Source organism: Rhamphochromis sp. 'chilingali' (genome assembly GCF_963969265.1).
Source record: "Rhamphochromis sp. 'chilingali' genome assembly, chromosome: 8".
Lineage (NCBI taxonomy): Eukaryota > Metazoa > Chordata > Actinopteri > Cichliformes > Cichlidae > Rhamphochromis > Rhamphochromis sp. 'chilingali'.
Window position 1 is genome coordinate 5025266 of NC_137935.1, and position 26646 is coordinate 5051911.

The window sequence follows — 26646 nt, forward strand, 5'->3', positions numbered from 1 at the left end:
TAGCCCGTGTTTACAGTGAGTAACCTGACGCCTTTGAGGGGTTTAGGATTTTACTGTGTCGTCGAGTCAGATGAACAACAATAAAAAGCCGAATCGTTTCGCTCAGCACTTAGATTGAAGATGGAGAAGAAGGAGGGGGTCGTTGCGGTCAAACGGTAAGACTTATCGATTTACGGTTACTCGGGTGAAGGCTTCGGTATGTTTATCTGTATTTTTTCGCTTTTAACTTTGAGTGTCCGGGAGCCATTAAAGCAGCAGCGGGCGGTGGAAACGACGGCGGCTTAGCTCGCACGGCTACAGGCTGTGTGGCTAGCTCTCTGTCGGCCTGTTTATATTCAAGGAACATTATTTTTAAATTATTATTTAAATAAAAAAAAATCTTCTGTTTTTCCCCCCCTCCACAGCTCAGTGCTGCCTTTTCCATGCGTTCAACACAGCCTTTTAATTTGAAATCCTATTTGAATTGCGCGTGCTGAGCAGGCTTATGTCCTTAAAAAAAATAGACATAATTAATATTACAGCATGTTTACAAGCCTGTGAATTAGATAAATATGCATGAAATGTGATATCTGCCGTACACCTGTATTACTCAGTCTGGTCTTGTGTTGTTGTTGCAGAGCACAGCCGCCGCCTTTGTTCACGCCATGTTGCTCTGCTTCATGGATGTCCCGCATCCCAGTTATGGATTTTTCTTTTCTTTTTTATTGCAGGCAGACATAACAGACAGAGATGGCTGCGGAGAGATAATATTAACGTGTTCGCGGGGTTTCTCGGGACTTTGCGTCTTATTGTAGTAGATTGTTTAAAAAAGAAAAAGAGGAAGCTTTGGTGGAAAGTGGAAGACAGTCTGGGGACATTTAGTGACACCTCAAAGAAAGGAACGGTGTGTTCTCCGAAGGCTTTAGAGCAGAGCCTGAGTACACCTTTGGTTCACATTGTTTTATATGAGATATTTGTATTTATCAGAGAGCATGGCTGCCATAGAGGGCATATTTTCATGTTATAAGAGACACACTTATGTGTTCTGGAGTAAGTGGCAGATAATTTATGGAGGATTTCTAGTCATGTCTCTTTTTTGTGTTTGTTTTTTTGTAATGCTTTGAGGTTCTTTTCAAATCCCGCTGGTGTCAGGGCAAGGCTTTAGGGTTTAATATTAACACTAAAACTGGAAGTATAGTCTTTCCTGTCAGAGCATGGGGGGGTGGTAACATGTGGGACAGAGTGGACAGCCACAGCAGGAGCTGTGACCTCCGCCTAGGAGGAAACCTGAAGCCCACCAGAACAGTGTGCTCAACCAAAAGGTGTCATGTGTTAGTACATTTATTCATATTTGTAGGTGACTCACAAGGATGAACTCTCGGTCACATTATTGATTAGTCTGTTAAAATTAGTTTGATAAAGCCCATAAAGTTGCTGGTGTCAGCTTTGATGTGTCTCATAAAAATGTGGATTGGAAAATTAGGAATATGAAGAAATGGTCTTGGACTTTAACCGCCGTTATGTGTTTGGTCCAGTCTGTGTATTTGTTCAGAAAGTTGAAGCTAGATTGTTGGGAAATTTGTTCGCGCACACTCGGCTTGTTTCCATAAATTTCTGCATCCAAGTCCAAGAAGTTTTTGGAAGGACTCTTTACTAATGTCTGATGTAGATGTTTCACATGCTATAAATTGTTTTGATGTTCTAAAGATAATCTCACAAATTAATCTGAATCTGCACACTCAGATTGTGGAGGGTGTGTGTTTGTTGGCCTTGGAGGAAGTATGTGTTCTTGGATTGCTCCTGGTACTTAATGTGTCCTAGTTCTGTTTGTGAGTTTTGTGGTCACCTGAAAAGAAGTGTCTCTGATTGGGACTAACTGATTTAAAAAGACTTGACATAAGCACATAATGTTGAAATTACATTATTCTTGAGATAAATCAGGATTTTCATCGTCTGTTTTGGCTCATTAAGTGTGAACCTTCTCTGCTGTACTAACAGATCGGCAAGTTATTCTGAGACTGTTTTATTGGCGCGTTAGCTGAGTTTGACAGTTCTGCTTTAAAGAAAAGTTGGTTTAATGCCAAAGTAACCTGTGAGAGTAGGAAAAAGAACAGTTGTTCAAATGTGACCACAGTAGGCCAAAGGTGTGCGTCTGCCATGACAGTCTCCAGGCTGCCAAAAACAACCCTTCCCTGTTTCAGCAGTCTTGGACATTGTGTACTGAGCCAAACAAAGCTGAGCTCACTTTGTTGTTTATAGTTTAGTGCGCATGTCAGTAAGGATATGAGATGTCTGGTGTTTGTATGTGTGTACCAAGTTTACATATCCTTGTGGGGACTGTTAAGGTTCAAAATATTGGGGATGGAGACAAGAGAAAAAACCACAATAACAACACTGGTCCGGCCGGGTTGAGTCAAACGATGATTTTAATGAACACACGCGTGGGAGATGGACACTGATGCAGACAGCCTCAAAATCTCAAAATGGTGGAGCATTGCTCAAACTTTTATAGCCTCTGGTGCCTCCACCTTATCATAAAAAGCCTAAACATTCACATGCTCTCTCTCACACAGCGCCTGAGCTACGACCTTGGCTCCCTGTTTATCTGCTCCTGCTGAAATGGGGCAGAAAACTCCAGCACACTCTGTTCTCTTCTACTCAGACAAATTAGACAATAACCTTCTGCGAACAGTATTTCTTATAACTCAGCAATATAATGCATCATAAAACAATATCATTCATTCACAACAAGTCAGCAATTTAATGTAATGCAAATCAGTTTAACTAATGTAATAGTTATCAGCTTCTTCTAATTCAGGAGAATAATGCAAACTAAAACTACATAATAATTCACAATCTTTAATTCGGGGTATAACATGGCATAAAATAATATTAGAATCTAACAGGACCAACAATAATGCCCGTCCCCATGAGTTTGAAGGCATTTTTAAGACTCTAAATGTGGTTTTAGTGTCAGGGTTACTATTAGGCATTCAGTTTTGATGGTTAGGGTTAGCAGCTAGGGGAAGCATTATGTCAATTAGATGTCCCCACTAAGATGTAAAAACACGACTGTGTGTGGAGTGGGCTGGCAGGATATGTGTGATTATTTACGAAGGGGGTCCCGGAGTCTTTGTCCTGGACTTCCTCATGTTTTCCTTCACTCTCTCCCGTCCTCATCGCTGCATTTGTTCCTTTTGCTTTAAAGTCTCGTGACCTGCTGCTGAGTGTTCGTGTGTGTGTGTGTGTGTGTGTGTGTGTGTGTGTGTGTGTGTGTGTGTGTGTGTGTGTGTGTGTGTGTGTGTGTGTGTGTGTTTTTTAGAGGAAGGCGCAGTCATGTGTGACGGCTCAGTAACCGCAGTTTGTACTCCAGAACACACACAGAAGACAGTGTTTGGTGCAGAGCTCTATTCAGGGCTTTGTACACCTCGTCCCAACACATGCACGCACACACATGCACACTTGTATTGAGCAATAAGTCGACAAAGAGCAGCGCTGCTCTCTGACCAAGGACACGGAGCTCGCTGAGGCTCCTCCCGCTGGCAGGCTGCTGGGTGCTGTGTGTTGACAGCCTGTGATAAACAGCTGTAACGCGGCTGCAGTACCTGACTGACTCGTCCAGGTGTAATTACATCGGCTCCTTTTAATGTGTCAAAATCCATCAACATAGTGTTAGTACTTTGTGTGTGGCTCTGTGGTGTAGTGGTTTACACATTCGCCTAACAAGTGAAAGGTTCCTGGTTTGATTCCAGAAGCTCCATGAAGACTTTAATTGTTCTGTTATAAAACAATGAAGAATGACAGACAAACTTTTATTGTGTTTTTTATTATAAGGACATATTTTAAAACCTTTAATATTAATGTTAGGCTGGTGGAGGGGTGATGGAGTAATCAGCCAGGAGGGTTATTCGCGTCCACCTCTTGTGTTTTACAGGTTTGTCTTTAGACTCTAAAAAGTTCCTGGTTTGGTTTAGAAAACGCGGTCTGGTTTCATCAAGACCTCTCAGCAGTAGCCATGCATGCTTAACACTGACAGGTTTGGCGTGACGGACGTGTTTTGCTTTTCCCATATCCTCATGTATCACCCACCGCCATCGAAGGACGTTCTTTGTGTGAATGTGACACCTTATCAAAGCAGCATTATTTTAGGGAAATGGCCTTGAAATTGAGCCTAATCATGTCAGCGCTGTTTTTCATGGGATTTCCTCTTATTTGCACGATTGTTTAATTTGTGCACAGAGAATAAATATGTGAGACGATGTAGGACCAGAAAGCTGTTTTCACTCACAAACTTTGGAGAGTTTCAGGATAAGTAGGTCAGGATGTTTTCTGTAGTTGGCTTTGTTTATATTGCATGAAGCACACAGGAGGAAGCCGTCTGCTTCAGACATGTTAAAACCGCTGGAAGTGCTCCAGAGGGAGTTGTCTGGATCGAGCTTCCAGGATGCTCTTTCACTACCGGTAAATGCACCGGTAGAGCTATTACTCGAACTGCTCTCACAGTCTGACAGTCTGAGTTTTTTATGAGGGAGCTGGCAGGTTCAAAACATTTTAAAGTGACTACGTCAGACATTTTTCTCACACACCTCTGTCAGGTGATGTCTAGAAGAGTTCAAGGATGCTGCGCATGTGTGGAAATGTCTTTCCACCTCCGTCTAACGGCAAAACGTGAAACGCTGTCATGTGTGAGGACACGAATTTGGCAGTTTTCCAGTACAGGGAGGAGGAATTTGACATTTAAGGAGGAAGCTTTGAGGGAACTAGGAATGCCATCATACCTGAAATTGAGTAGATGATATCAGAGCCAGTAGATTTACACAATCTGCAATACCAAAACAAAATTATGTAATGCACTTAAACATAAACATGTAGGTGTTCCCCGTCACTTCCTGAAAAGCTGCAGGTTCAGTACCTACACCACCTACAGCAGCTGAGGTCATGAAAAAACCAACTACTGGGGCGTTTTTGGAGTTTTGGTATCAAAAGGTATCCTGAGTTTCGGTTCTGGCAACTTCCTGGCGGAAACCAAGAGAACTGAACTTCTGTTTTCCAAATCTTAACCAAGTCATTCTGGCTGTTGGAAGGTCAGGGTGTGTGAAAGTAAAATGAAAGAAAATGTAAAAGTGTTCAGTCACGTGTGCAGCTCGAGCGGTGGTGTTCATCCAAAAAATGTGGACTTTCTACCCTTTAAACCTGGAAAAGTTTCCACCTGTGCTTGTGGACATGAGTCAATAAATCTGATGAAAATTTGTGTTTGTGTAAACAGCAAAGGAGGGGAAATCTGTACCCGAGAACACAGATCGATAGATTAAATATTGGGAGTATTTAACAAACAGCTGTAATCTGTGTTATAGAGGTGAAAAATTTAAGCGTGTTTAGCTGAAGTTGTTTCCCTTCTGTTGTCTTCGGGGGAGGGAAATTAGGCTTAAACCCTAAAGCAAGTCAGCTGAGGGGAAGCACTGAAGTTGTTGGAGACTCATGAAGCTGTAGTAAATTACATGGGGTGTTTGTCTTGTTTGTGTAAGATAAAAAAAACCTGAGAGGAAATAAGTATCCAGTCCACAAGATAAAATCCCTTAAAGGTGCTTCGGGGCTCTGCGAGCAACAGCAGTGATGCTAACGCAAGTATCAAGCTAATATTGGCGACAACAACAGTTGTCTGTAGTTCTGTAAGTGGCGGAAGGACTGCAAGCAGCAGTGTTAACAACACAAAAAGGAGCTAAAACTTGAGTTTTAATCAAAACAGTTGAATGTAACAGCACAACAGAAGGACACGTTGTGTCCTCACCCGTGTGCAGCTCTGTTTTTAGTTTGTGATAAAACTGTGACACGGTTTCATGTGTCCACATGCTTACCAAGGTCATTGGTAAGCATGACAAATATTTTAAGATATTAAAGAAAACCAGGGCAGAAGAAGCTCTCACAAACACACCCCACATTAATCCCATGACCCCTTGAAGGGTCTGTGACCTCCCTGCTGGGAAGGGCTGCCTTTCAAAGGCAAAAAGAGGAATGCATTCCTCGCAAACCCCCTGAAGGGGTTTGTCCGCCCCTGGCGTCACTGAGCTGCGCTTTGGGAATTCACGTCTTGCTATTTTGTTGCTGCGAGTTTGAGTGTGAGTCGTCTAATTGTCAGCTTCCAGCGCAGCGGTTTGTCAGCTTGTTTTTCTTGCACAGACGCAGCACAAAGAGACAAAACGAGCTGCGCCATTATCTCTACTGAACGGTTGCTGAGTGTTTGAGGGTGACGTAGGCTGGTGTGAAACTTTGACCATATCTGTGGCTGTCCAGCTGCACTTCACCTCCTCAAACACAGAAATGCGTTTGACTTGGGATGGCGTGCCAGAGGCTGCATGAAATATATCTGCAGTGTTGTGACCCTCGCAGTGTTTATGTACCCAAAAGATGTTGAGTGACGTTAAGCTGACATGCTAAACCGAGAGGTTTTTTTTGTCTTTCTGCAAGCAGCATACCAGAGTTTCCTGTCTTTGGTACAGTCAGTTCCTTACACACCAAAAAAAAAAGTTCATGACCCTGAGCTGTGGAAAATTACAAGGTTTTTTTGTTTGTTTGTTTGTTTCTTTTTTGGCCACCTTGTAGACAAAACGATTGAATAAAAATGATAAGTAAAAGTGTTGCAGACACCTCTGCAGGAAGAGAGCTGCAGCAAAGATGTTGCTGAATTGGAGGAAAACGTCTTGTTTATTTAATTTTTGGGTGTGCTTTTGAGCAAAATTGAGCTGAACCCCAGAGGTAAACAAACCAAATCCCTGTGCAGTGTACGGTACACTCAGTATTTCAGGCTGTGCTTTCGTTCATGCTGTGAACGTGACTCTGTTTCACTTCTTTGCACGAAGATTCAGCAAAGAAACAAAGGGCTGTTCTTTCAGAGGGGGGTGAGGGGGGAGACTCTGAAAGTGTGTGTGGCTGTGTTTGTTTGCTGTCTGTTGAATAAAAGCCATCACGTGGATGCGGATGGTGTAATAAATTTGTACTCTTGTTCTATTGCCCCGTAATAAAGAGATTTGTGGTATTATGTGCTGATGCAACAGCAGCAAAAACAAAGATGTTTTTTTAATCTGAGCTCAGATATTCACACGGGTTCCAGGTGGATTAGGTCCTGATACAAACAGTGTGGGTGTGCCCGAGTGTCCCGCTGGAACATTATGTGCTACTGTCTGAATAAAGGACAGACAGGTTTGTGTTCACTTTCAAATCAAAGCAGGGAGGAGGTTTTCAGGTCAGGCAGTGAATGTAGAAGATGTCCTTGCACTCACAGACCCACTTTATTTCATTTCTTTTGACTCAGTGTTGTTGTTGTTATTAGGGCTGCCACAAACGATTATTTTGATAGTCGACTAGTCACCGATTATTTTTGCGATTAGTCGACTAATCAGATCATCATCCATTAGACGTAAAACGTACAGCTTATTGCACCAGCAGCATCTGCTCTTATATAACTATCATTAGCTTACAGCTTTAAGTGTTTAAGGTCTGTGCTAACTAAAAATAAAGACAAGATGATAGTTTATTGAATTTTAATGAAATTTGCAGATTGTTTCAGTGAAGATTAATAAACTCCTTGCTATCTAAAATATAACAGGACACTGGAGTATATTCTGGAGCATCTCACACTTCTGATAATCAGTTGTCTGCTTGACGTTTATTCAGCTGTGTAAAAACTATAACTTTAATCTCAGACAAACTGATTTACTCAGGAACAAATAAAATACTAAAAAAAAAAAAAAAGCCAAACAATAACATTTTAAGTTATCTAAGTGACTCATATATATTTAACCTGAGTAGCGAAAGACGGCGGTGGGTTTGAAAACGATTTGCGGGGAGTCCGGTGTTCTCACGGCTCTAGTTAGCCTTGCCCCCGCCTAGCTAACGAGCTAGTGGGTAACAGACGTCTCCGAAAACGTCGGAGCGCTTTTGAAAATATGTGGTGTCCTGATAAACTGAGCAGATATTTGAGGTTTACACAGCTACATTCTCGCCTGAAAATATGTTAAACGTTTATTTTGTGACCCAGAAAGAATAATAAGAGTAACATTAAAACTAACTAGCTGCCGCCATTGTTGGAAACTGCGCTGGGCCGCGCTATGAATTCTGGGACACAGCTGCTTCTTCTTCTTCTTCGGGGTTTAACGGTAGCTGACATCCTTGTACATGCAATGCTGCCATCTTCTGTTTCAGTCCGTTATTACACTCTTAAATCCTGCCACTTATTCCTGCGTCTTTTGTGATCGTACAAAGTTTCAAACGACGCGTCGACTATTAAATCAGTCGTCGACGATTTTGATAGTCGACGTAATCGTGACTAGTCGACAAATCGTGGCAGCCCTAGTTGTTATTGTTATTATTCATTGATCACCTTCATTTGATTTTGTTTCACTCCATATTCCTCCAGTGGATGTTAAGCAGCAGTATTAGGTGAGGTCTGATCTGTTGTCTCGGCAGGTTTTGTTTGTTTTGTTTTGTTTTTGCTGCTGAAAACAGAAAAAATAAACACAAAGACTAAAACAATACTGGCAAAGTCGTAATTTTAAACAGCAGCATCGGCCCAGAATTTCACATTCGAAGTCTGCTTGTTTTAGAGGATGTGGAGGCCCCTGTAAGGAATAACCCACAATGTGAAGAGTTGTGCAACATTTCTGTCAGCGTGATTAAACACGTATTACCATAGTGTGTGTGATGATGCTGACCGTGTGTGTGTGTGTGCGCGCGCTGTGTAAAGGCGTCTGTCAGCTGCAGAAGTTATTTTTGAAGCCGTGCTCAGCTGGTGTCCTGTGTTGTGTTCTTTTTGTTCTGCGGTTTGATCATTCATTGGCCTGAGTCGGCACACTGAAAGAGGTCACTATGTTTTAGGTAGTTATTAAAGCCTGTAGCTTTTATTATGGAGGACCCAATGTGCCAAAATAAGTAAATAAATAAAGAAACAACTTTATTAGTTTTTAATTTATGTGTCAACAGTGCACGTGTAATGGAATGTTGACATATGTGTTTAAATAATTAGGCCTTGTATTGAATGCCATTCTTTGTTCATTCATGATTAAAAAGCACCACCAAATAAATACTTAAAGCGCGCAGTCCCGCTGTGTGTTCTCGTCAGCTAAATTCTTTATCATTATGTTTTTTTTCTTCTGCGACGTCCGTGTGATCCCACACAGACAAAGACACCCTTCAGATGCCTGCTCGCTGTTTGCTTTTTCCAAAAGTGTTTTACTGTTTTTCAATAATTTAATATTTGTTGTACAAGAAAACCACCTGTAAATCTCTCCCTATTAAAGTGAACTGCAGAGCCAGACAGGACTAATACACCCACAACTTGAAAACTAGAAAAATCCTGTTTTTCCTAATGGAAGATCAATACACTGTGTGCAGTATTTCAAAATAAAAGCCCTTAGCTAGGCTAGCTATAGGAATTTTCCAGCATGCTTTACAGTGCAAGTTTTTCAAAATAACTTTTTATAGTATAAACATTAACTGCTGACTCCATTCAGCTTTTTCAGGCAACCTGTTTACCTGCAACTTCTTACACATTGAGAAGCAACCATCACACAGCAGTCGCCCCACAAATTGCATTTTCTAATCTATTTCTAATTTACTTTTATATTGTTTTATATTTATTCAGAACTAAATGTATCAATAAGTGAACATTTAGAAATCCATCATTTTCTTAACAACTTATCCAAATCATGATCATGAGGGGCCGCCACTATAAATATTCTCTTTAATTTTTCTTAGTTAGGGTCCTCCACAGCAGTGAAAGAGTGTGTTAGGTGACACTGTGTGGCCTCAACATGATTGCATATCCACCCACAGCTGCAAAACGCAGTGAATGGAAGAGAAGTGAAACCTGGCTTTTGTCCTGTCAGCACATGTTTTTTGATCTCGGCCTGAGCGGTGCAGAGCGAGCTGACGGATGGATGAAGACAGAGCGAAGAAAAGACGAGCGGGGGAGGGAGCCCTGTAGATCTGGACGTTTTCCTGGCTGCTGAGATAAAAAAAACATTTTGTTCCCTTCAGTTTTTGGGTGCTTCTCCCTATTTTTGCTCTCTTCTGTTCCCACTTTGGAGTGTTTATAGAGCTGAAACTTGTGGGCACGATCACAAAGTAAAGACATGAAGGAGTTTATGTCTCGTTGCCTTTAAAGTGGGATTAACCCTCTAATTAAACGCCTTCTCTTTACAGAATCTGTACATGCATCTGTGATTAGTGTGTTATATATTTGATGGTTGGGTTGTTTTGCATTAAAAGCATCTGGTCCCGAACTGCTCCTCAAGTGTGTTTCAAAATCCAGAAGACTGGAAGTTGCAGTTTGAGTTTATTAGGGCACCGAGTGTTGCTCATAAAATTCCCAGCCTGACTCGCAGGTCACTGCTGGAGGCTTTAAAACTGCACAGTTGCAGCACTGAAGGGCTTTTAGGGCTTTATTGGGGCCGTTCAGAGTTTTCTAGATGCATGCCTCTTTTAAAAATAATCTTGAACTGGCTCAGTGCAGGTATTTGACGATGTATTTTAAATTAAAAATTAACAGCCAAGAGGATTTTATATAAAGCTATCTGCAACTGAGTGTATAGAGCTTTGGCGCTCACAGAGATTCCTCGTACAAACTCTGAGGTTATCATTTGAAGCTTTAGCCATGTTTGTTACGACCTTCTTCCTTGTAGTTCTGTGTTAACAATAAGAAGCGTTGTCAGCAGAGGAAAGGAGGAACACATGGTGGGGCTGGAGTGGGGAAGGAAAGTTGGTTACAAGTGAATTGTTGATTCTGGGCTCCACACAGAGGTCTTATTTTTTTTCTTTTAGTCCCACTTCAGCTCCCCCGTTCCTCCCCCACTGCCCCACATTCCTTCTCTGCTCTAATCATCTTTTCCCTCTCCTCGTCCATTCTTCTTTATTTATTTCTGTCACATAATGATTATCCTCCCTTCCTCCTTCACAGCTTCTTCTTTCCACATTAGTCTTCTGCTCCTTTTTTAAAAATTTCACCTCCTGATCATCTTCCTCTTCTCCTTCCTCCAGGACCAGCACAGAACAGAGAAAACTGCGCTCTCGTGATGCGGCCAGATGCAGGCGGAGTCAGGAGACAGAGGTCTTTTATGAACTTGCCCACACTCTGCCGCTCCCACGCCGAGTGTCCACCCACCTGGACAAAGCCGCCATCATGAGAGTGACCCTCAGCTTCCTGCGAATGCACCACCTGCTTCGATCAGGTAAGAAGCACAGAGTCATCAGAATCAGAATCAGAATCAGAGTACTTTATTGATCCCTGGGGGAAATTATTTTTTGTTACAGTGCTCCATTTTAAACCAACATTAAGACAAGACAGACAATACGCTAACTAAGAATAGTACAATATACCGTATTTCCCGGACTACAAAGCGCACCTGAATATTAGCCGCACAAGCTAAAATCAGGGGAAAATCCTGTTTTGTACATACATTAGCCGCACCTGACTAAAAGCCGCAGGTGTTTCAATGTTGACTTATCATATGTAAAAGAATATGCACAAAGGGAATTGTCAGGAAAGAGATGGCTGTTTGGAGACACACCCCTTTTATTAATATTTTGAAAATCAAGTTATGGGTACATATTTGCACATGTAGTACATAACAGTAACCTACAGCACACCAGAAAAATAGATTCGGACTACCTTTTAGGCTCAGGTGCAGTGACACGGCTTTAACAAGAAGAAAAGTCAGTCATTCACCATCTTTCTCTTCTTCCTGCGCTCTAAAACCACCAAAGTCCTCTTCTCCAGTGTCGGAAACGAACAGGCTCAGGATGGCTTCGTCATCCACTCTTCTTCTCTCCTTCGTTGTCACTTTCAAAACCAAAGAAATCCTCATTGTCAGTGTCAGAGTCGAACACCCTCAGAAGGGCCGTGGCGGTGTCCTCCTCTCCATCATGCAGCAGTCCAGCCCTTCAAAATCCGTTGGTGATCGTGGATGTTTTCACACTTTTCCACGCTGTCAGAATCCACCGGTGGAGTTGAGCATAACTTGCTTTTCGCAAGTTTATCGCCGCTCGTCATCCACGCCTCCTGCTGAATGCGTAGCGCTACTTTGAAGTTTGTTTTTCGCGCTACTTCGTACGGCACTACGTTGCCTGGCGGACGGACATGTGACTAACATACCACTCTTGAACCCCGATCCTTCCGCCAGGCAACGTAGTGCCGTACAACAGCGGAACAAACAAAACAAATCGTCTTACGATATCACAAAAATCATGGAAAATCCATAGAAAAGCCGCACCTGACTAAAAGCCGCAGGGTTCAAAGCTGGTGCAAAAAGTAGCGGCTTATAGCCCGACAATTACGGTATACATATATATACATACATACATACATACATACATACATACATACATACATAAGTCACTTATAAATAAATATTTGGAAAAGAAACATGTGTAGTTGTAGCAGCAAACAGTGTGTTAAGTGGATGCGTTGTACAGGGAGATGGCCACAGGCAGGAATGATTTCCTGTGTCGTTCAGTGGTGCTTTTCGGTAATCTCAGTCTCTCACTGAACGAGCTCCTGTGACTGACCAACATGTCATGGAGTGGGTGGGAGGTGTTATCCAACATTGTCTTTATCTTGGACAGCATCCGCCTCTCCGACACCACCTTGAGGGAGTCCAGCTCCATCCCCACAACATTGCTGGCCTTACGGATCAGTTTATTAAGTCTGTTGGCATCTGCGACCCTCAGCCTGCTCCCCCAGCATGCAACAGCATAGAGGATCGCACTGGCCACCACAGACTCATAGAAAATCCTCAGCATTTTCTGGCAGATGTTGAAGGACCTCAGTCGCCTCAAAAAATAGAGACGACTCTGGCCCTTCCTGTAAAGTGCTGTGGTGTTTTTAGCCCAGTCCAGTTTATTGTCAATGTGTACTCCAAGGTATTTATAGTCCTCCACAATGTCAACACTGACCCCCTGGATTGAAACAGGGGTCAAGTGTTTCCTGGTCTTCCTGTCATGTGACAGTATGTCCCAACAGGGCCTGAAAATCCTTTCTGGATCAATAAGCATTGCCTGATTAAAAATTATTAAACGTTTTGTGTTAAATTCAGGCTAAGACGCTATAACCAAAGCTCATGCATGGCAGGATTTGCGTTGGTGCAAATGTGCTGCTGTGCACAACAGTGACAAAGCAGGTGTTTTCACACATTCTCTGCAGCCCCGAGCCCTGAAAACAGCTTAGGATGCAGTGCACTTAAATGTCACCTGGTCTGAATCGCGCGCCCCAGAGGATAAATAGTCATTTCACCATCAGCAGATCCGGTTTTTGGTTCGACAATATAAACTACAAAACAGTTAAGCTCCATCTATACTGCTTTTTTAGTGCTAATAAGCAAACATTGCTGAAGCAGTGCGGTCGAATTTGTAAATATTTGACCTGCTTAACAGCAGGATGTTAGCATACTGAGCACAGCTGCAGACTCGGTTTGGTTCTTTTGGTTTTGTTTTTCTGCACATGCTTTAATTTCATGACCTGCATGCTTCTTTTTTCTGTTTTCTAATGGCAGAAAGCATAAAGACTGGTTTAACTCAGGTAAATAATTAGGGATGGGTATCGAAAACCGGTTCTTGTTGAGAACCGGTTCCCACTGTTTCAATTCCTTGGAAGTGTTTGCCATTTTTGCAAACGATTCCCTTATCGATTCCAGTCGCCCCGAATGACGTCACCACGTTGCGGAGCGTCATTTACCTGGCAGGAAACATGGCGCCTAAGCGGCTCAAACGCTCAAAAGTTTGATTATACTTTATGAGAACCGATGACAACAGGGCAACTTGCAAAGTAGATATTTCATTTAAGGGAGGAAACACTACGAATATGCAAAAGCATTTGCTCACAAAACACGCGATGACACGCGTTTTTAATTCCGCTCCGGACTCGTGACTCTCAACCCAGCAGCAGCGGTAACGTTTGCACGTCCTCTCCCGTTAATGCGGCAGGTAAATAATCAACTAACAGTGCATATTATGTTAGCGCAATCTGCCTTATTACAAGACCTGCCATTACTGTACATGTAGGTGACCATGATGAGAGAGACAGACAGAGTCTGGCTCAGATGCTGGCAGTTCTCGCTGCAGTCTACCGGTAGCGTCTCCTTTCAGGCCAGGATAGACGAATGTCACCGAGCAGTGTCTAAGTTTGTGGTCAAAGGCTTGCACCCATTTGCCACAGCAGATGCCCCCGATTTTTGGTAAGTGAATGTGTTTAATTGTGGGCAGGGACATTACTGGATATTCTTGTGTAATTGCCACAGAACAATTTATGTTATACTTTGTTATTGCTACAGAAGAATGTTGCAGCTTTAAGGCAGGGATGACTCCTGGAGTTGCTTTCTCACTGCATATGCTTTATTTCACAATCAGATCGATTCGATAACAAAAACATACAGCAGCTCCTCTCCTACTCCTAGCCCTTCGCTGCGGTGGAAAAAAGACCGACTTCAATCCCCTTCAAGGAACATACGTACAAAATAGTTTTCCTGATACACCAATGAGGCGTTCAATGCCATCTTGTAAATATGAGTACTCTGGCAGAGTAACAGTTCAAATGAAAAATACACCAGAACAAACAAGCAAACAAAAAAAGAAGTGTGGGGTACCTTTGAACCAATGAACAAAGTATAACAATTTATACTTTTTAACATAACCCGACCCCGTCACAATGTGATATGTCTCGCAAGAATATTTATTTTATTATTTTACATTTACAATTTTTTTTCCTGGGGATCCTGTGACACCCCATTGAAGAGCCGTAGGCTGGATCTCTCAAGATCTCACTGTTGGGTTTGTAAGGCCATGTTACTCCTAAATTTCTATCTTGTTCAAAGAGAAGATATAAAACAAAGCTCTGAGCTAATCGACCTTAGTGTTCTCCTTTTTAAAAAAAAAAAAAAGAATCGATAAGAGAATCGATAAAGAATCGAATCGTTAAACAGAATCGAAAATGGAATCGGAATCGTTAAAATCTTATCAATACCCATCCCTATAAATAATGCAACTTCTGAGTTCCACGGGACGAGTTAAGAATGAGGAAAGACGTGAAGGTTATGCTTTTATGACTACAGTCAAATATGAGGCTTGATTGTGGCTCAAGTGGTTGTTGTTGCAGGTGAGTCAGGTTTGTCCTTTAAAAACAGCAGTGTGAGTTCTAATCCTTTAAACGGCTTCTCGAGTGACAGTTTGAATGATGAACTCAGTCAGGCATGAACACTGCGTGAATGTGAATACAGCTCTGGCATGTTGCGTGTTCAGTGTTACTACTTAACAAGATGAGTCGGCTCATTGCCTCAGGTGTGAGAGCAGAGTCATGAACTCCTCCTGACTGGTTTATTGATTGAGGTCAGAGGTGAGACATTCTCATAGCTGGATCGGATTTTTGAGGGGATTCAAATATGACGCGTACGTCAGGGTTTGAAAGTGTGTTCCTGGATTTACTGGAGGAAAAATCCTGCAGGAGTTGATGATGATCATTTCCAAAGAGGTCTGCATATCAAGGACCTTTAATTTGCGCTGTTGGTGTGAATGCCCACACCAGCAGAGCCATGGGGAGGAGATGCAGGCAGAAAGTTGGTGAACTGATAAGAGGCTTGCAGCTACAGCAGAGTACGTTTCTTTGAGCCAAATCTCAGAGAGCAGCTCACATCGCAGCAGAGGAAACTCCAAAGCAGGATTTGAAAATGTGGCTATGCTGACAGCTGTAATTACACATAAGAACGGGTTGGCTCCAGGAATGACACAAATCACCATAAACACGGCAGAGTTTACAGGAAGAGATTACAACATGGTCTGCTTGGTGAAAATCCAGGAGGAGACTTTCAGGCAGTTAAAGACGTGCGAAGTCGAAAAGAGGTTTAACCTTAAAGACTTTGGGTTTAAGTAATCCTGCCTGATCGGCCTCTGGTAATAATAATAACCTTGTTGTTTTCTTCTGCAACAGATAAGAATCTGAAAGAAGAGCCTAAAGAGGTGGCGGAGGAGGTGAAGGTGGAGGAGGAGGAGGAGGAGAAGGATGAAGATCCGATGGATGCTTTCTATCCTCAGGCGCTGGCTGGCTTCATCATGGTGATGACTGAGGAGGGAGATATGATCTACCTGACAGAGAATGTCAACAAGCACATTGGCATCACACAGGTACACACACACACACACACACACACACACACACACACACACACACTGTCTTGATGTTTTTAAATGGTAATCTTCTGCTTTGTGGGTGGCACAGAAATCTTAAGGCATTTGTTTTTGTGCCGTGCAGGCGTGTCCAGGACATTTAATCCTGACATCTGTTGATTGATTTTTGTGTAACAAGCCAAGTACTGATTTTAGGTAGAGGCGAGGACGGATAACGTCGCCGTATGAGTCGTAGTTTGTGATAAAGAAACCAAAGTATTCGCTGCCAAAGCTTCACCACACTGACTCGTCCTTTGATAAATGGAGAAAGTGAGGACTGTGTGGATCCATGGCTGTAAAACCTCCTCTGTAACCATGGTGATATTATGATTTCTGTCGCTACGAGTTCTTGCTCGTAGGGGGCTTTCTCTGTGTTATTGTAGGGTTTTTAACTCGCAATATAAAGCGGCTCGAGGAGGCCGTTGTTGGGATTTTGCGGCGTATAAATAAAGTTGAAATGAAAAATTGATGCTGTAACTGTGGCTTTCAAAGCTTGTTGGCAACCTGTGTTCCTGCCTGCCCCGTCGGTTCTTCGGATCGTGTTGTCTAACGAAAACTCTGCCCATTTGCCGCGTATCCCCGGCCTCCTTCAGATACTTTTACACAATCTGTGCTGCATCTGGTTCGGTTCCAGCACTATTGAGAACGAGCCAAGCTCCTCTCCGGAGAGGTGTTTGGTTTCCAAGTCCCCTTTCAGCTCACTTGGCATCGTGTTAGCATTTGCCAAACTTCTCCTGACAGATGTCATGGCGGGGGCGGGGGACTCGTGATGTCATCGGTCCAGCTGAAGCCAGTAGAGGGCTGGCTTTTCCACTTTTTTTTTTTTTCTTTCTTTTTTTAAAAATTTGAACAGTGGGTCACACCGCTGCTTAATTGTGCTTTGCTTCACATAAAAAAAGATTAATTTCCTTGTTATCCTTAAGAGTCATGCTCACATAATTGAGATCATCCATCAACTGCTCCAACACACCAGGCTCTTTATAGCAGAAGGATTTTATTTCAGGATGGATGCATGAATCTAATGACTGGAAACTTTTTATGTAGTTCGAGTATTGCTGTAATAACCTATAGTTTGCACACAAACAGTTTGGTTTGTTTATATCAAGGGTGTGAAGGTCACTTTAGTTAATGGACCAATAAAACAATTATGTGATAACCCACCTTTCTTTTAACATAGAAGTAAACAATCACGTATATTGAGAAACTGCTTAAAATATCCTGCATGAATTTTAAACAGACCGTCTTTATTACAGGTGCATCCAGGATCAGTGTAGCCGTGCAAAAGCACAAAGCAGAGCTTAACGCCTGTATCATATATCCAGATAAATATCTTTTAACTCTGATTAAAAGTGTTTTTAACATTTTGATACCTGTGCTGTTGACGCAATAAAAGTGCATCGTATGTAAAATTATTCGCTCCCCGATTTAAATTTCACATTTTGCAAAGTGAATTATTTACTCAGTTTGTTCTAATCAGCGAGGCTTCTTTTTCGAGAGGCCGGAGAGCTCTCGTAAACACATCGAGTAACAGGAGACCGCATAGCTTCTCCGAGGCTAAAAACATTCCCTCCACACCCTCCATGAGCGAGTCTCCGTTGGCTTAGGATCAGTTTGCCTTTTGATTTTTTTCCTCCTTGACGAAATTGAAATAATGTTTATCTGTAAATGTGACATAAAATCAGAGCAGGGTAACAGGCTGCACCTCTGGTAAAAATTCATGCAAATCCATCAGTGTCTCTGCGAGTAATCCTGCTGACAAACAGGACAAAACAAGCACTCGCTCCGCAATCACTTTATTTTACCATTTATGATTCCAACAATTGATTAAAAATGTATGAATATTTCTAAGTTTCCAGAAATGTGCCCTCCTGTGTGGTGATGCTTACTTTATGAAGACTCTTTGCTGGTTTAATGGCTGATTGGGCGCTGGAGAGACGTAACTGTGACGTTTAATTTTCCAGACTTTAGTCTTAAATCTTTTCCTTTCATTTCAACCGTGCCGGCTTCAGTTTCCCACTCAGCTGCCACTTCGTGTGACGGTCTTGTGATCCGTCAGCTTGGCATTCCGGTTATTTTCCAAGTCAGTTCTGGTTTTCCGTGCAGTGTGTAACATTAGGAAACCTTCTACACCAGAAAATAGATGTTGGTCTCCAAACATCCATTTTTGGCGGTGTTGGTCATTTGAAACACTTGACACATCACCCCAATCCCCATAAATACATATATAAACTTACTGGGTTTAGAAACTGGACTAAACTGAAGGCATTTCCTGTGTTGCATTTATTGTAGTTTATTTCTGTAGTTGCGCAGCAGCGTATTTGCTAAAGTGTCATTTTTATTTTGGGTAATTACAGCGTCTTGGTTTACTTTCAGTGAACTGTAATAATGTTGTTTCAGGGTGTGTAATTAAACCCCAGAGGTACTCGTTGGACGTGAGAACGCCATCATTATTGCTTATATTGTAGATGTGTTGTTTGTCATTCCTGACCTACATCAGTTTTTAGTACACTCAGCCCTTACGAGCTTTTCTTAGATAAGAGTTGTTTTCTTTTTTATTTCCTGTGAGCTGCCAGGATAGTGTGTCTATGAAAGCTGAGCAGGAAAAAGAATCTGTTCCTTGGATCTATTCTTAGCCCCGTTTGAGGAGGTTATAGCGAGTATTCACCGAGGTCCTGAGTGAAGCATGCTGTAACAGCGGTGGCGATTTAACCCGACCTCGTCAACTGTAATTACAGTCGCTGCTAAACACAAAGAAAAATTGATTCACCAGAGAAAATAAAGTACAGACAGACTTTTAACCAACACGTCAGGTTCAAAAACTACATGTTTGTGCTTTAACAAAAAAAAAAAAAAAATCAGGGGTAGCAGTTGATACTTGTGTTTGTCGGTGTGTGACTCAGCGGTTTTGTTGGTTTCTTATCGTCCACAGCTGGAGCTGCTGGGTCAGAGCATCTATGACTTTGTTCATCCCTGCGATCAAGAGGAGCTCAGAGACCTGCTGACTCCACGTCCAGGTAAACACGCAGAGCCGGGGATCAGGAGCCCACTGACATCTTTATTTTGGAGTTCGGTCATGTGACAAGAAGACAAGCATCTTCTTAATTTGATCTCCAGAATTTAATTACAGGTCAGATTGATTGTAACGAGTTAATTTAGTGCGTGTTGTCGTATTAGTTCTGTTTGTTTGTGGTCACAAAGACTCAGCAAAGCCCGTCTGTGTGCTTTCTGAGCTCAGCCGTTCTTTGAATTTTTAAAATGTTTTTGGTACCTGACAAACTTCTGTGAATTACCCACGTTAACAGTGTCGTGTTGCTTTCAGGTCTGAGTAAGAAGGCACGGACAGAACAGACGAGCGAGAGGAACTTCTTTATGCGAATGAAGAGCACACTGACCACCAGGGGGCGCACCGTCAACATCAAATCTGCCACCTGGAAGGTTTGTATTACACACAGCTGTTCATAGATAGATATAGAGATAGATATGCTCACTCACCTCTGACTAACATCGGACTAGCCTTAACATTAAAACTATAGCCTGTATATAAAAGATGGACACAGCTACCATGCTGTCATCTATTAGTTTTTATTTAGAAGCATCAATATTAAAGTTTTGGCTGGATCCATGTTGCATTTTTATCCAGAAGTAGTTGTAAACAGTGCAAATGCTTAGAATAGTAGGCTGCATTCATAAACTGTAGGACTGCAGCTACTAGCTAACTACTGCTCAGCAACAGAGTAATAATGTACTAGAATACACAAACTTGCTGAACATGCAAGAGTGTCAAAGTGCAGTTTGCAGTGCTGTAAAGAAATGTTCTCTGTTTTATTCATACCGCCAGGTCCAGCTGGAGCATGTCTTTAACCCTTAAAGTGGACGTATTCACCGCTTCCTTATTTATTCCTATGTAAATATATACTTTCACAAGTGAAAGCTGAACTTTTGGCTCATGCACTTGATTGGCTGCAGGCCTCTTCTAAATGACAAGTGTTCCTGCTCAGGAAAAACAAATAAATCACAGCCTTGGGGCTCGAGCAGGAACAGAAGATTGCTTGTACTCTCCCCAACACATTCTTACTGTTTGCAAAAAAAAAAAATTGGGAGGTGCACGACGAGCCCAAACGACAGCAGTGCACATTTACTTTTGGCTGGTGTATAAACTACCTTCAATAAGGACGTCTCGAGCTCACACCTCTGGCTTTGAGCACATAAGCTTCACCCACCTTTACCCAGGTCTTCGGTTTATGATGGGCAGCCAACCACAAGAAAGGAAGAGGAGTTAAAATAATAAATTGTCAGCTGGAACGAGCAGAATACGTCCCCTTTAAACAGGCCTTAGAAGGTGTGTCACAAAGTGAGGGACGGCTAGTTCTGAAGCTATAATTGGTCCTCATAAAAATAGGCACAACAGACACACATGCAGCTAAAGTCCAGTCTGAAAGAGATATGGTCAAATTAACGCTGGCAGCCGGCCTTCACGCTGTAAACGGTACACCTACTAGTTCAAACACACACACACTACTTTCAATTCATGCGCTCACGTGTACTTGCTGCACAGTGGCACGTGATCTGATGTTACCATTCCTGTCTAAAGTGCTGCACTTACATTTTAAAACCTCTGGAAGAGTCAGAGGGTTTCCAGCACTGACGTGTCTTGGCTCCAGCGCCACAGAGCAGGGACTCTTTTAAAACCTCTTCTGAGCATTTAAGGGATTACAGCTCAAATTTGAGGTTTTATTCTTTCTGAATTTAACATTGGCAAAAGCAGAGCAACACAAACTGAATACTTTTCATTAAAAGGAGCTCACTACAGCTAAGCAGCATGAAATTGAGCAAAAATAAAAGTTTATTTCGGTTGTTTGAAGCGTGCTTGGTTGATGAACTCTGCTTTAAATTCCTCGCCCTCTTTCTCCAGGTCCTCCACTGCACAGGCCACATTCGTCCCTTTGGCAGCGGCTCTGCGTCGCCCCCTGCAGGCAGAGTCATGACCCTGCTGTGTGAGCCCATCCCACACCCATCCAGCGTGGAGTTCCCTCTGGATACTTGCACCTTCCTCACCCGTCACAGCATGGACCTGCGCTTCACCCACTGCGAGGGCAGGTGAGACGGAAAAATGTAACCGATCTCGACCTTTGACCTTCCCCCCCGTGGATGGGAAGCAGGAGGAATACCATTCCACTGTAGCGCGAAAGAAAGGGGGAAAGAAACCTCTGAACTCCTGGTTTTCTTTTCTCACGCTGTTTCCAGGGTTGCAGAGCTGGTGGGATACAAACCTGATGATTTGATTGGACGCTCAGGCTTCGAGTTTCTTCACGCACTCGACTCAGATCACATCAACAAGAGCCTGCACACATGTGAGTGTCAGTGTGTGTCTGCGTGTTACAACAGTGTAATATTTTCAATCATTTTCACCGCTTACCTGGGTCTAAACGGCTTTCATATACGGACGGGTGACGAATTAAAGAAAAATCCAGCATAAAACTCTCAGCAGGGTATTTGGCTCTCAGCTGTCGTCAGAACACCTTCAGTGCATTTTGGCCTTTAAAACAAAGTCTGAAAATTTGAGAGAGCACACGGGGACAAAAGAAATTCTCTCATTTGGCGTCTAGATGATGAAGGCAGAGAAAGAGAGGGGTGTCCAACATGAATGTCCAAAACTGGTTTTTCCTTCTAATTTTGAACATATTTATGCCTAAATATTTGCTCCTCATTTCTGATTACTACTAATATACTAAGGAACCAATGTCTGAATTAAGTTCCATTAAACGTATTTCACCCTCAAAGTGCCTGCTTGAGAAGAAAAGTTGGCTTTGATCCACCTGAGCTCATAAAACTAGTTTAAGGGTGTTTCTTCGATATGTCATCAGTCCATCGCTTGTATTTGAGGCACAGGTTTTACTACATTGCAGCTGTTATTAAAAGCTGTGTTTCAACCAGGAGCTCCCAGAATTTGTGTTTTAATGAAGTGAAAATGTGCTCTGGCACTTCATCATCATCCTCTTTCTCTTCTGTCCACACTGCGCAGTGCTCTCCAAAGGTCAGGTTAGCACCAGCCAGTACCGTTTCCTGGCAAACAACGGTGGCTACGTGTGGGCGGAGACTCAGGCCACGGTGTTGTACAACAGTAAAACGTCCCAGCCGGATGCCATCGTCTGCCTCAACTTCATCCTCAGGTACTTTAAAAAGCAGCAAAGTTGTCTCGCAAACTGCAACATGAGCGAGGATGGTGCGCCCATTTACTGTTCCCAATTTTAACGTCATCGTGTTCTTCGTCTTTAGCTCTGTGGAGCAGCCAGATGTGATTTTCTCCATGGAGCAGACCCGCTGTAGTAGCATCCCTAAAGTTGAACTGGCAGATGAAGACTCCGGGACTGCCGACATGTGTGAGTCTAAAACTGACAGCACTGTTTCCACTGAGGCTGAAGATGTGGATTCAGATTCCAGCAGCAGCGCGAAGCTCTTCATGGAGCTGCGGGAGAAGCCGGAGGAGCTGCTGCAGTTGGCTCCTGATGCCGGAGACACCATCGTACCTCTGAGTCCAGGTGAGGCCAACAGAGGAACCCCCCCCCTCCTTTTTTTTTTTTTTTTTTTTTTTTTTTAAGTATATAAACCTAAAAGCCTCGTTTATGTTACAGTTGAGGAAATGTCGTCGGTGGTTATTCAGAGTAGATCTTTCCCCCCCTCTTTCAGGTTCTGTCGAGCTCTCATTTGCCAGTCCACCCAGTCCAAACTTGGTGCCCGAGCACCCTCAGGATCTGTGCACCCCGCAGCTGAGAAAACTCCTCGCACCCATCTTTGACCCCATCACTCCTCCTCCATCTGCATCCTCATCCTCTTCTTCATCATCGCCAAGCTCCTCACCTAAACCAGAGCAGGTAAATGTCAGCCTTAAGTCTTTGTGCATCAGTCGAAGTGTCTGCGCCTCCCTTTAACCATTAATCGATGTTTGTGTCTCAGAGCCGCAGTGAAGAGGTGATGGACACCAGCGAGGTGGAAAAGTTCTTCGCCTTTTGGCCAGAAAATGCCCAGAAGAAAGATACCCCGGTGGTAAGAGCATGAACCGATGAGGCATCAACAAAAGACATCCTGATAACAACTATTCAGTCAACCGCTTTCTGCAAAATATTCAGTCCTACCTGCATTTTCTCAGAAGATTGAGGGGATGGACCTGGACATGTTGGCTCCGTACATCTCCATGGACGATGACTTCCAGCTGACCTTCCTCAGCAGTATGACCGAGGAAGCTGAGAAACCTTCCGAAACTTCAGCAACAAGCAGGAAACGGTAAGCTAGACCAGCGTTATCTATAAAACTATTGGTGCAAAGGTGTGCTTAGAGCAAACAGGAAGCCAAGTTTCACCTTGCATTATTGTAACTGAGCACAACGGCCCTATGCCAAGATGGGAAATTTGTCCTGAGGGAGGCGCCAGTAAGAAGGCCGTGTTCTTGTCCTCTGTACAGTGGCCCATTCAGGACATTGTAGAGTTCCAGCTTTTTATTGTAGGTGAAGACACAGCTAAAAATTTATATCTGAACATCAAAACAAAGATTTACGTGTTTTACAATCAGTCTGTCTCTCGTTCAGGACTCATGACTCTGCTGAAGAGATGCTGTCACCAGTGATGCTCCAGGACAAGAGACAGAAAAAGGATCCTTCCATGGAGGAGGAGCTTCTTCTCACCCACAAACTACTTGTGAGTGGAAGAGGAGGAAGAGCCGAGAGGGATGATTTTAAGACGTTTAATCCAAAATGTTCTGTCTTGATGACTTTTCACTGCCTTGATTGGAGGTTGCAGTGTTCAGTTTTTACCTTTAATAAAAAACAACAAATTAGAAAATCTGAAAAATCAGTATTTAGTTGGTTTCTACTAATAGATGCTATGTAATGATAATTATGTTTTCAGAACAAACTTTTTCACCTGACCACACGTTAACCTCCAATTTCAGGACAGTCTGGACGAAACCGACCAACCAGATCTGATCATGGACCCGGGACCGGAGAGTCGCAGCCATCTGCTCACAGACAGAGATCCAGTCTTAGGAGGCATGCAAGGACTGTGTGACACTGCAGGTAAGATCTCTAACCTCAGCTCACATTATCAGACTTGCTTCAAATTAACGTCAGAGGATAACGGGCACTGAGTGACTTCCATCCCAAATTCAGGTGATTTGGCGCCATCTAGTGGTCATACTGAGATAATGTTTGGGAATTAGGCAAAATATTCCACACAGTTCAATAACTGATCATGTTGGTGCATAGGCTACTTACAGATTTCCTGTTATGATAATGTTGGATTGTAAAGGGAGTGATCTTTTTCACTCAGGTATTAAACGTGATGGGTCTGGAGCATAAACTGTACATCACAGATGGCAGTTTTTGCTCTATTCTGGCTCCTTTCAGGTTAGATCTTATTTATCAGTGGTTAGCTCACAGCGAAAGAGTGCTTAGTTCAAACCCCTGCAGGGACCTTTTGTGACTCTGTGGGGTGCTTTTTACCTCCTGCTGTTAAAAACAAGCCAGAAATCACTGCCTGTGTAGGTCTGAGACACACAAGAGATTCTTAAGCTTAAGAGTTTCAGCTGTGAAGTGTCCTCTGACCTAACAGTGTCTCTCTCTGTGTCTCGCAGCTCTGATGAAGGACATATTTGTATCCCGCCCGACTCTCCTCTCGCCACCTCTCTCACCTATGACCTAAAGGAATTCCTGCCAGTCACGAGTTGGCCCGACTTCACCGCTTAAAACGAGCAAGTCGACTTTGGATCTGCCTGCAAACACTGCATCCTGAGCACACACCTACAGACATGCACGCAAAAGATCCGAGACTCACACACGCTGCATCACTTCGTCATCGGATCGTTGATTGTAGCCGAAGCCAAACGGTCTCTTGATGTTGGCTTTTCCCGTCCGTCTCTCACTGTGAAACAAGCCGGCGACCCGCTCTGGAGCCTAGAAAAGTCAAAGCGAAGATGCTCCAAATTGGCTTCCCGCAACCCGGCGCAACTCAAGCGCTCGCTTTCCTCCATCATCACTTACTTTTCGTCAGGGATTTAATCTGAGAAGTCATCACTGAGGTCTGTCCGTTCTGACGGAAACGGCAGGTGGTGCTAATTTTCCTCATGCGAACGATGTGAAAGATTAATCATCCCGAATGGGTTTAACGGTGAGACAAAAAGAGACGTGTTTCTCTGCAGCTAAATTTCTCACAGTTTGATCCAATTTGTGTACAGAACAACCATGTCAGCAAAAATCACCGTCGTCCTTCTTCAGTCAGTGTCTCAACTAACAAAAAATAAATCACTCGCTCTTCCACTTTACTCAGAAATAAACAAAAAGAAACAAACTTGCGAAATCAGTGGCATGTCATTTCAGTGGCATATTTTTATGTGTTTTTTATACACTTGTAAACATTTTTTTCTTTCTATTAAATGATGCAATTACTAGAAAGTTCTGATAGTTTTACTTCAGCGTTCTCTTCAGATCCTGAGTCGCTCTTCGTCGCAGATTGTTCTTGATGTCTAATCTTTAATCCCGAGGTGCCCGGTCTGTGCGCTTCATCTTCTCTTACACTCTATAAGTTAATGTGAGGTGATCAATTGGCTTTCAGACGCATAGCCGTGGATAACCTGCTGAGGGTGTGGTCAAAGGCCAAAAAAAAAAAAAAAAAAAAGCAAATTTAATGGGTATTGCTTTTTCCTTTTATCGTGGTTTTGAATATATATAAACGTATATATATTTCTATAATCGATTTATCTTTCCATTATTGTTAGTTAAAGCATCAGTAGAGTAAGCTTGTTTATATGCTGGTAGAAATGTGATGAAACACTAGAATTTAGTTTTAGTTTTTTTTGTCCTTAAGATCAAATTTTATGACTTCTAACAAATTTTACCTCAAATTAAATGAGTTGAAAGTAGGCTTGCATCCTTCAGTTGCAGTGTTTGATGAAATATTGTGATTTTGATGTTGAGGATTGTTTTCATTTGGCCACAATCATTTTTACTTTTCCACACGTTATCTGCAAACTACGAACTGTCTGTGTGTCCCCTGTAAAACTGCCATTTTATCTCAAACGTGTTACCTCTTCTAGAGCTGTCTGTGCCTTTTTCTCACCCGCTGAAAAACATTGTTTGGCCTGTTACCGTCACGCAGGATCTGTTCATTATGTCCCCCTGATGATTTACACAGAGGGAGAGGGGTTGCATACTGTTTTCTTTTCTTTTTACTCTTTATCCTGTATGTATTCTTGAGCTAAATAAAGCTGATGAAGCAAAAGCAGAAGCTGTAGTGTGATCTGTGTGGTAAATCCTGATTACCTGAGCTTCTTATGATCATTAGCCACAGAAGGACCTCGAGCTTCTGTCCACGACCATGGAGGTCACGTCATACCAATGAAAACAGAAAAATGTTCTTTGTGTCAGAGCGCACATATCTTTTAATCCTGAACGTGAAGTTTTTAACCAAAACTGGT

At 42.7% G+C, this 26646-nt stretch overlaps 1 protein-coding gene and 1 long non-coding RNA gene across 3 annotated transcripts; one reads left to right on the forward strand and one right to left on the reverse strand.

The window, feature by feature from the left end:
• hif1al (hypoxia inducible factor 1 subunit alpha, like) lies at positions 1-26450 on the forward strand. 2 transcript variants are annotated; one of them, XM_080890048.1, is made up of 15 exons: positions 1-155; positions 11011-11201; positions 15947-16140; positions 19112-19196; positions 19502-19617; positions 21095-21279; positions 21427-21533; positions 22205-22352; positions 22459-22721; positions 22870-23054; positions 23137-23226; positions 23330-23463; positions 23765-23873; positions 24127-24250; positions 24808-26450. In XM_080890048.1, exons 1-15 carry the CDS (start codon positions 121-123, stop codon positions 24873-24875), a joined length of 2034 nt encoding a protein of 677 aa, XP_080746174.1. In that variant the 5' UTR covers positions 1-120; the 3' UTR covers positions 24876-26450. The 2 variants fall into 2 exon arrangements, with proteins under 2 accessions (XP_080746174.1, XP_080746175.1); XM_080890049.1 differs by having other exon boundaries at positions 23333-23463.
• On the reverse strand, positions 23765-24222 carry LOC308401705. Its single transcript, XR_013972593.1, has 2 exons — positions 24099-24222; positions 23765-23989 (listed from the first exon to the last, which is right to left on the reverse strand). It is a non-coding gene; the product is annotated as an uncharacterized lncRNA (long non-coding RNA).
• Positions 26451-26646: the final 196 nt, after the last annotated feature.

Bases quoted from the DNA above. Each gene is read 5' to 3' on its own strand.
- hif1al (XM_080890048.1), top strand. From the start codon at position 121: ATGGAGAAGAAGGAGGGGGTCGTTGCGGTCAAACG. The intron at 16,141-19,111 runs GTACACACACAC...TATCGTCCACAG, and splicing joins AGCACATTGGCATCACACAG to CTGGAGCTGCTGGGTCAGAG. The intron at 24,251-24,807 runs GTAAGATCTCTA...TGTGTCTCGCAG, and splicing joins AGGACTGTGTGACACTGCAG to CTCTGATGAAGGACATATTT.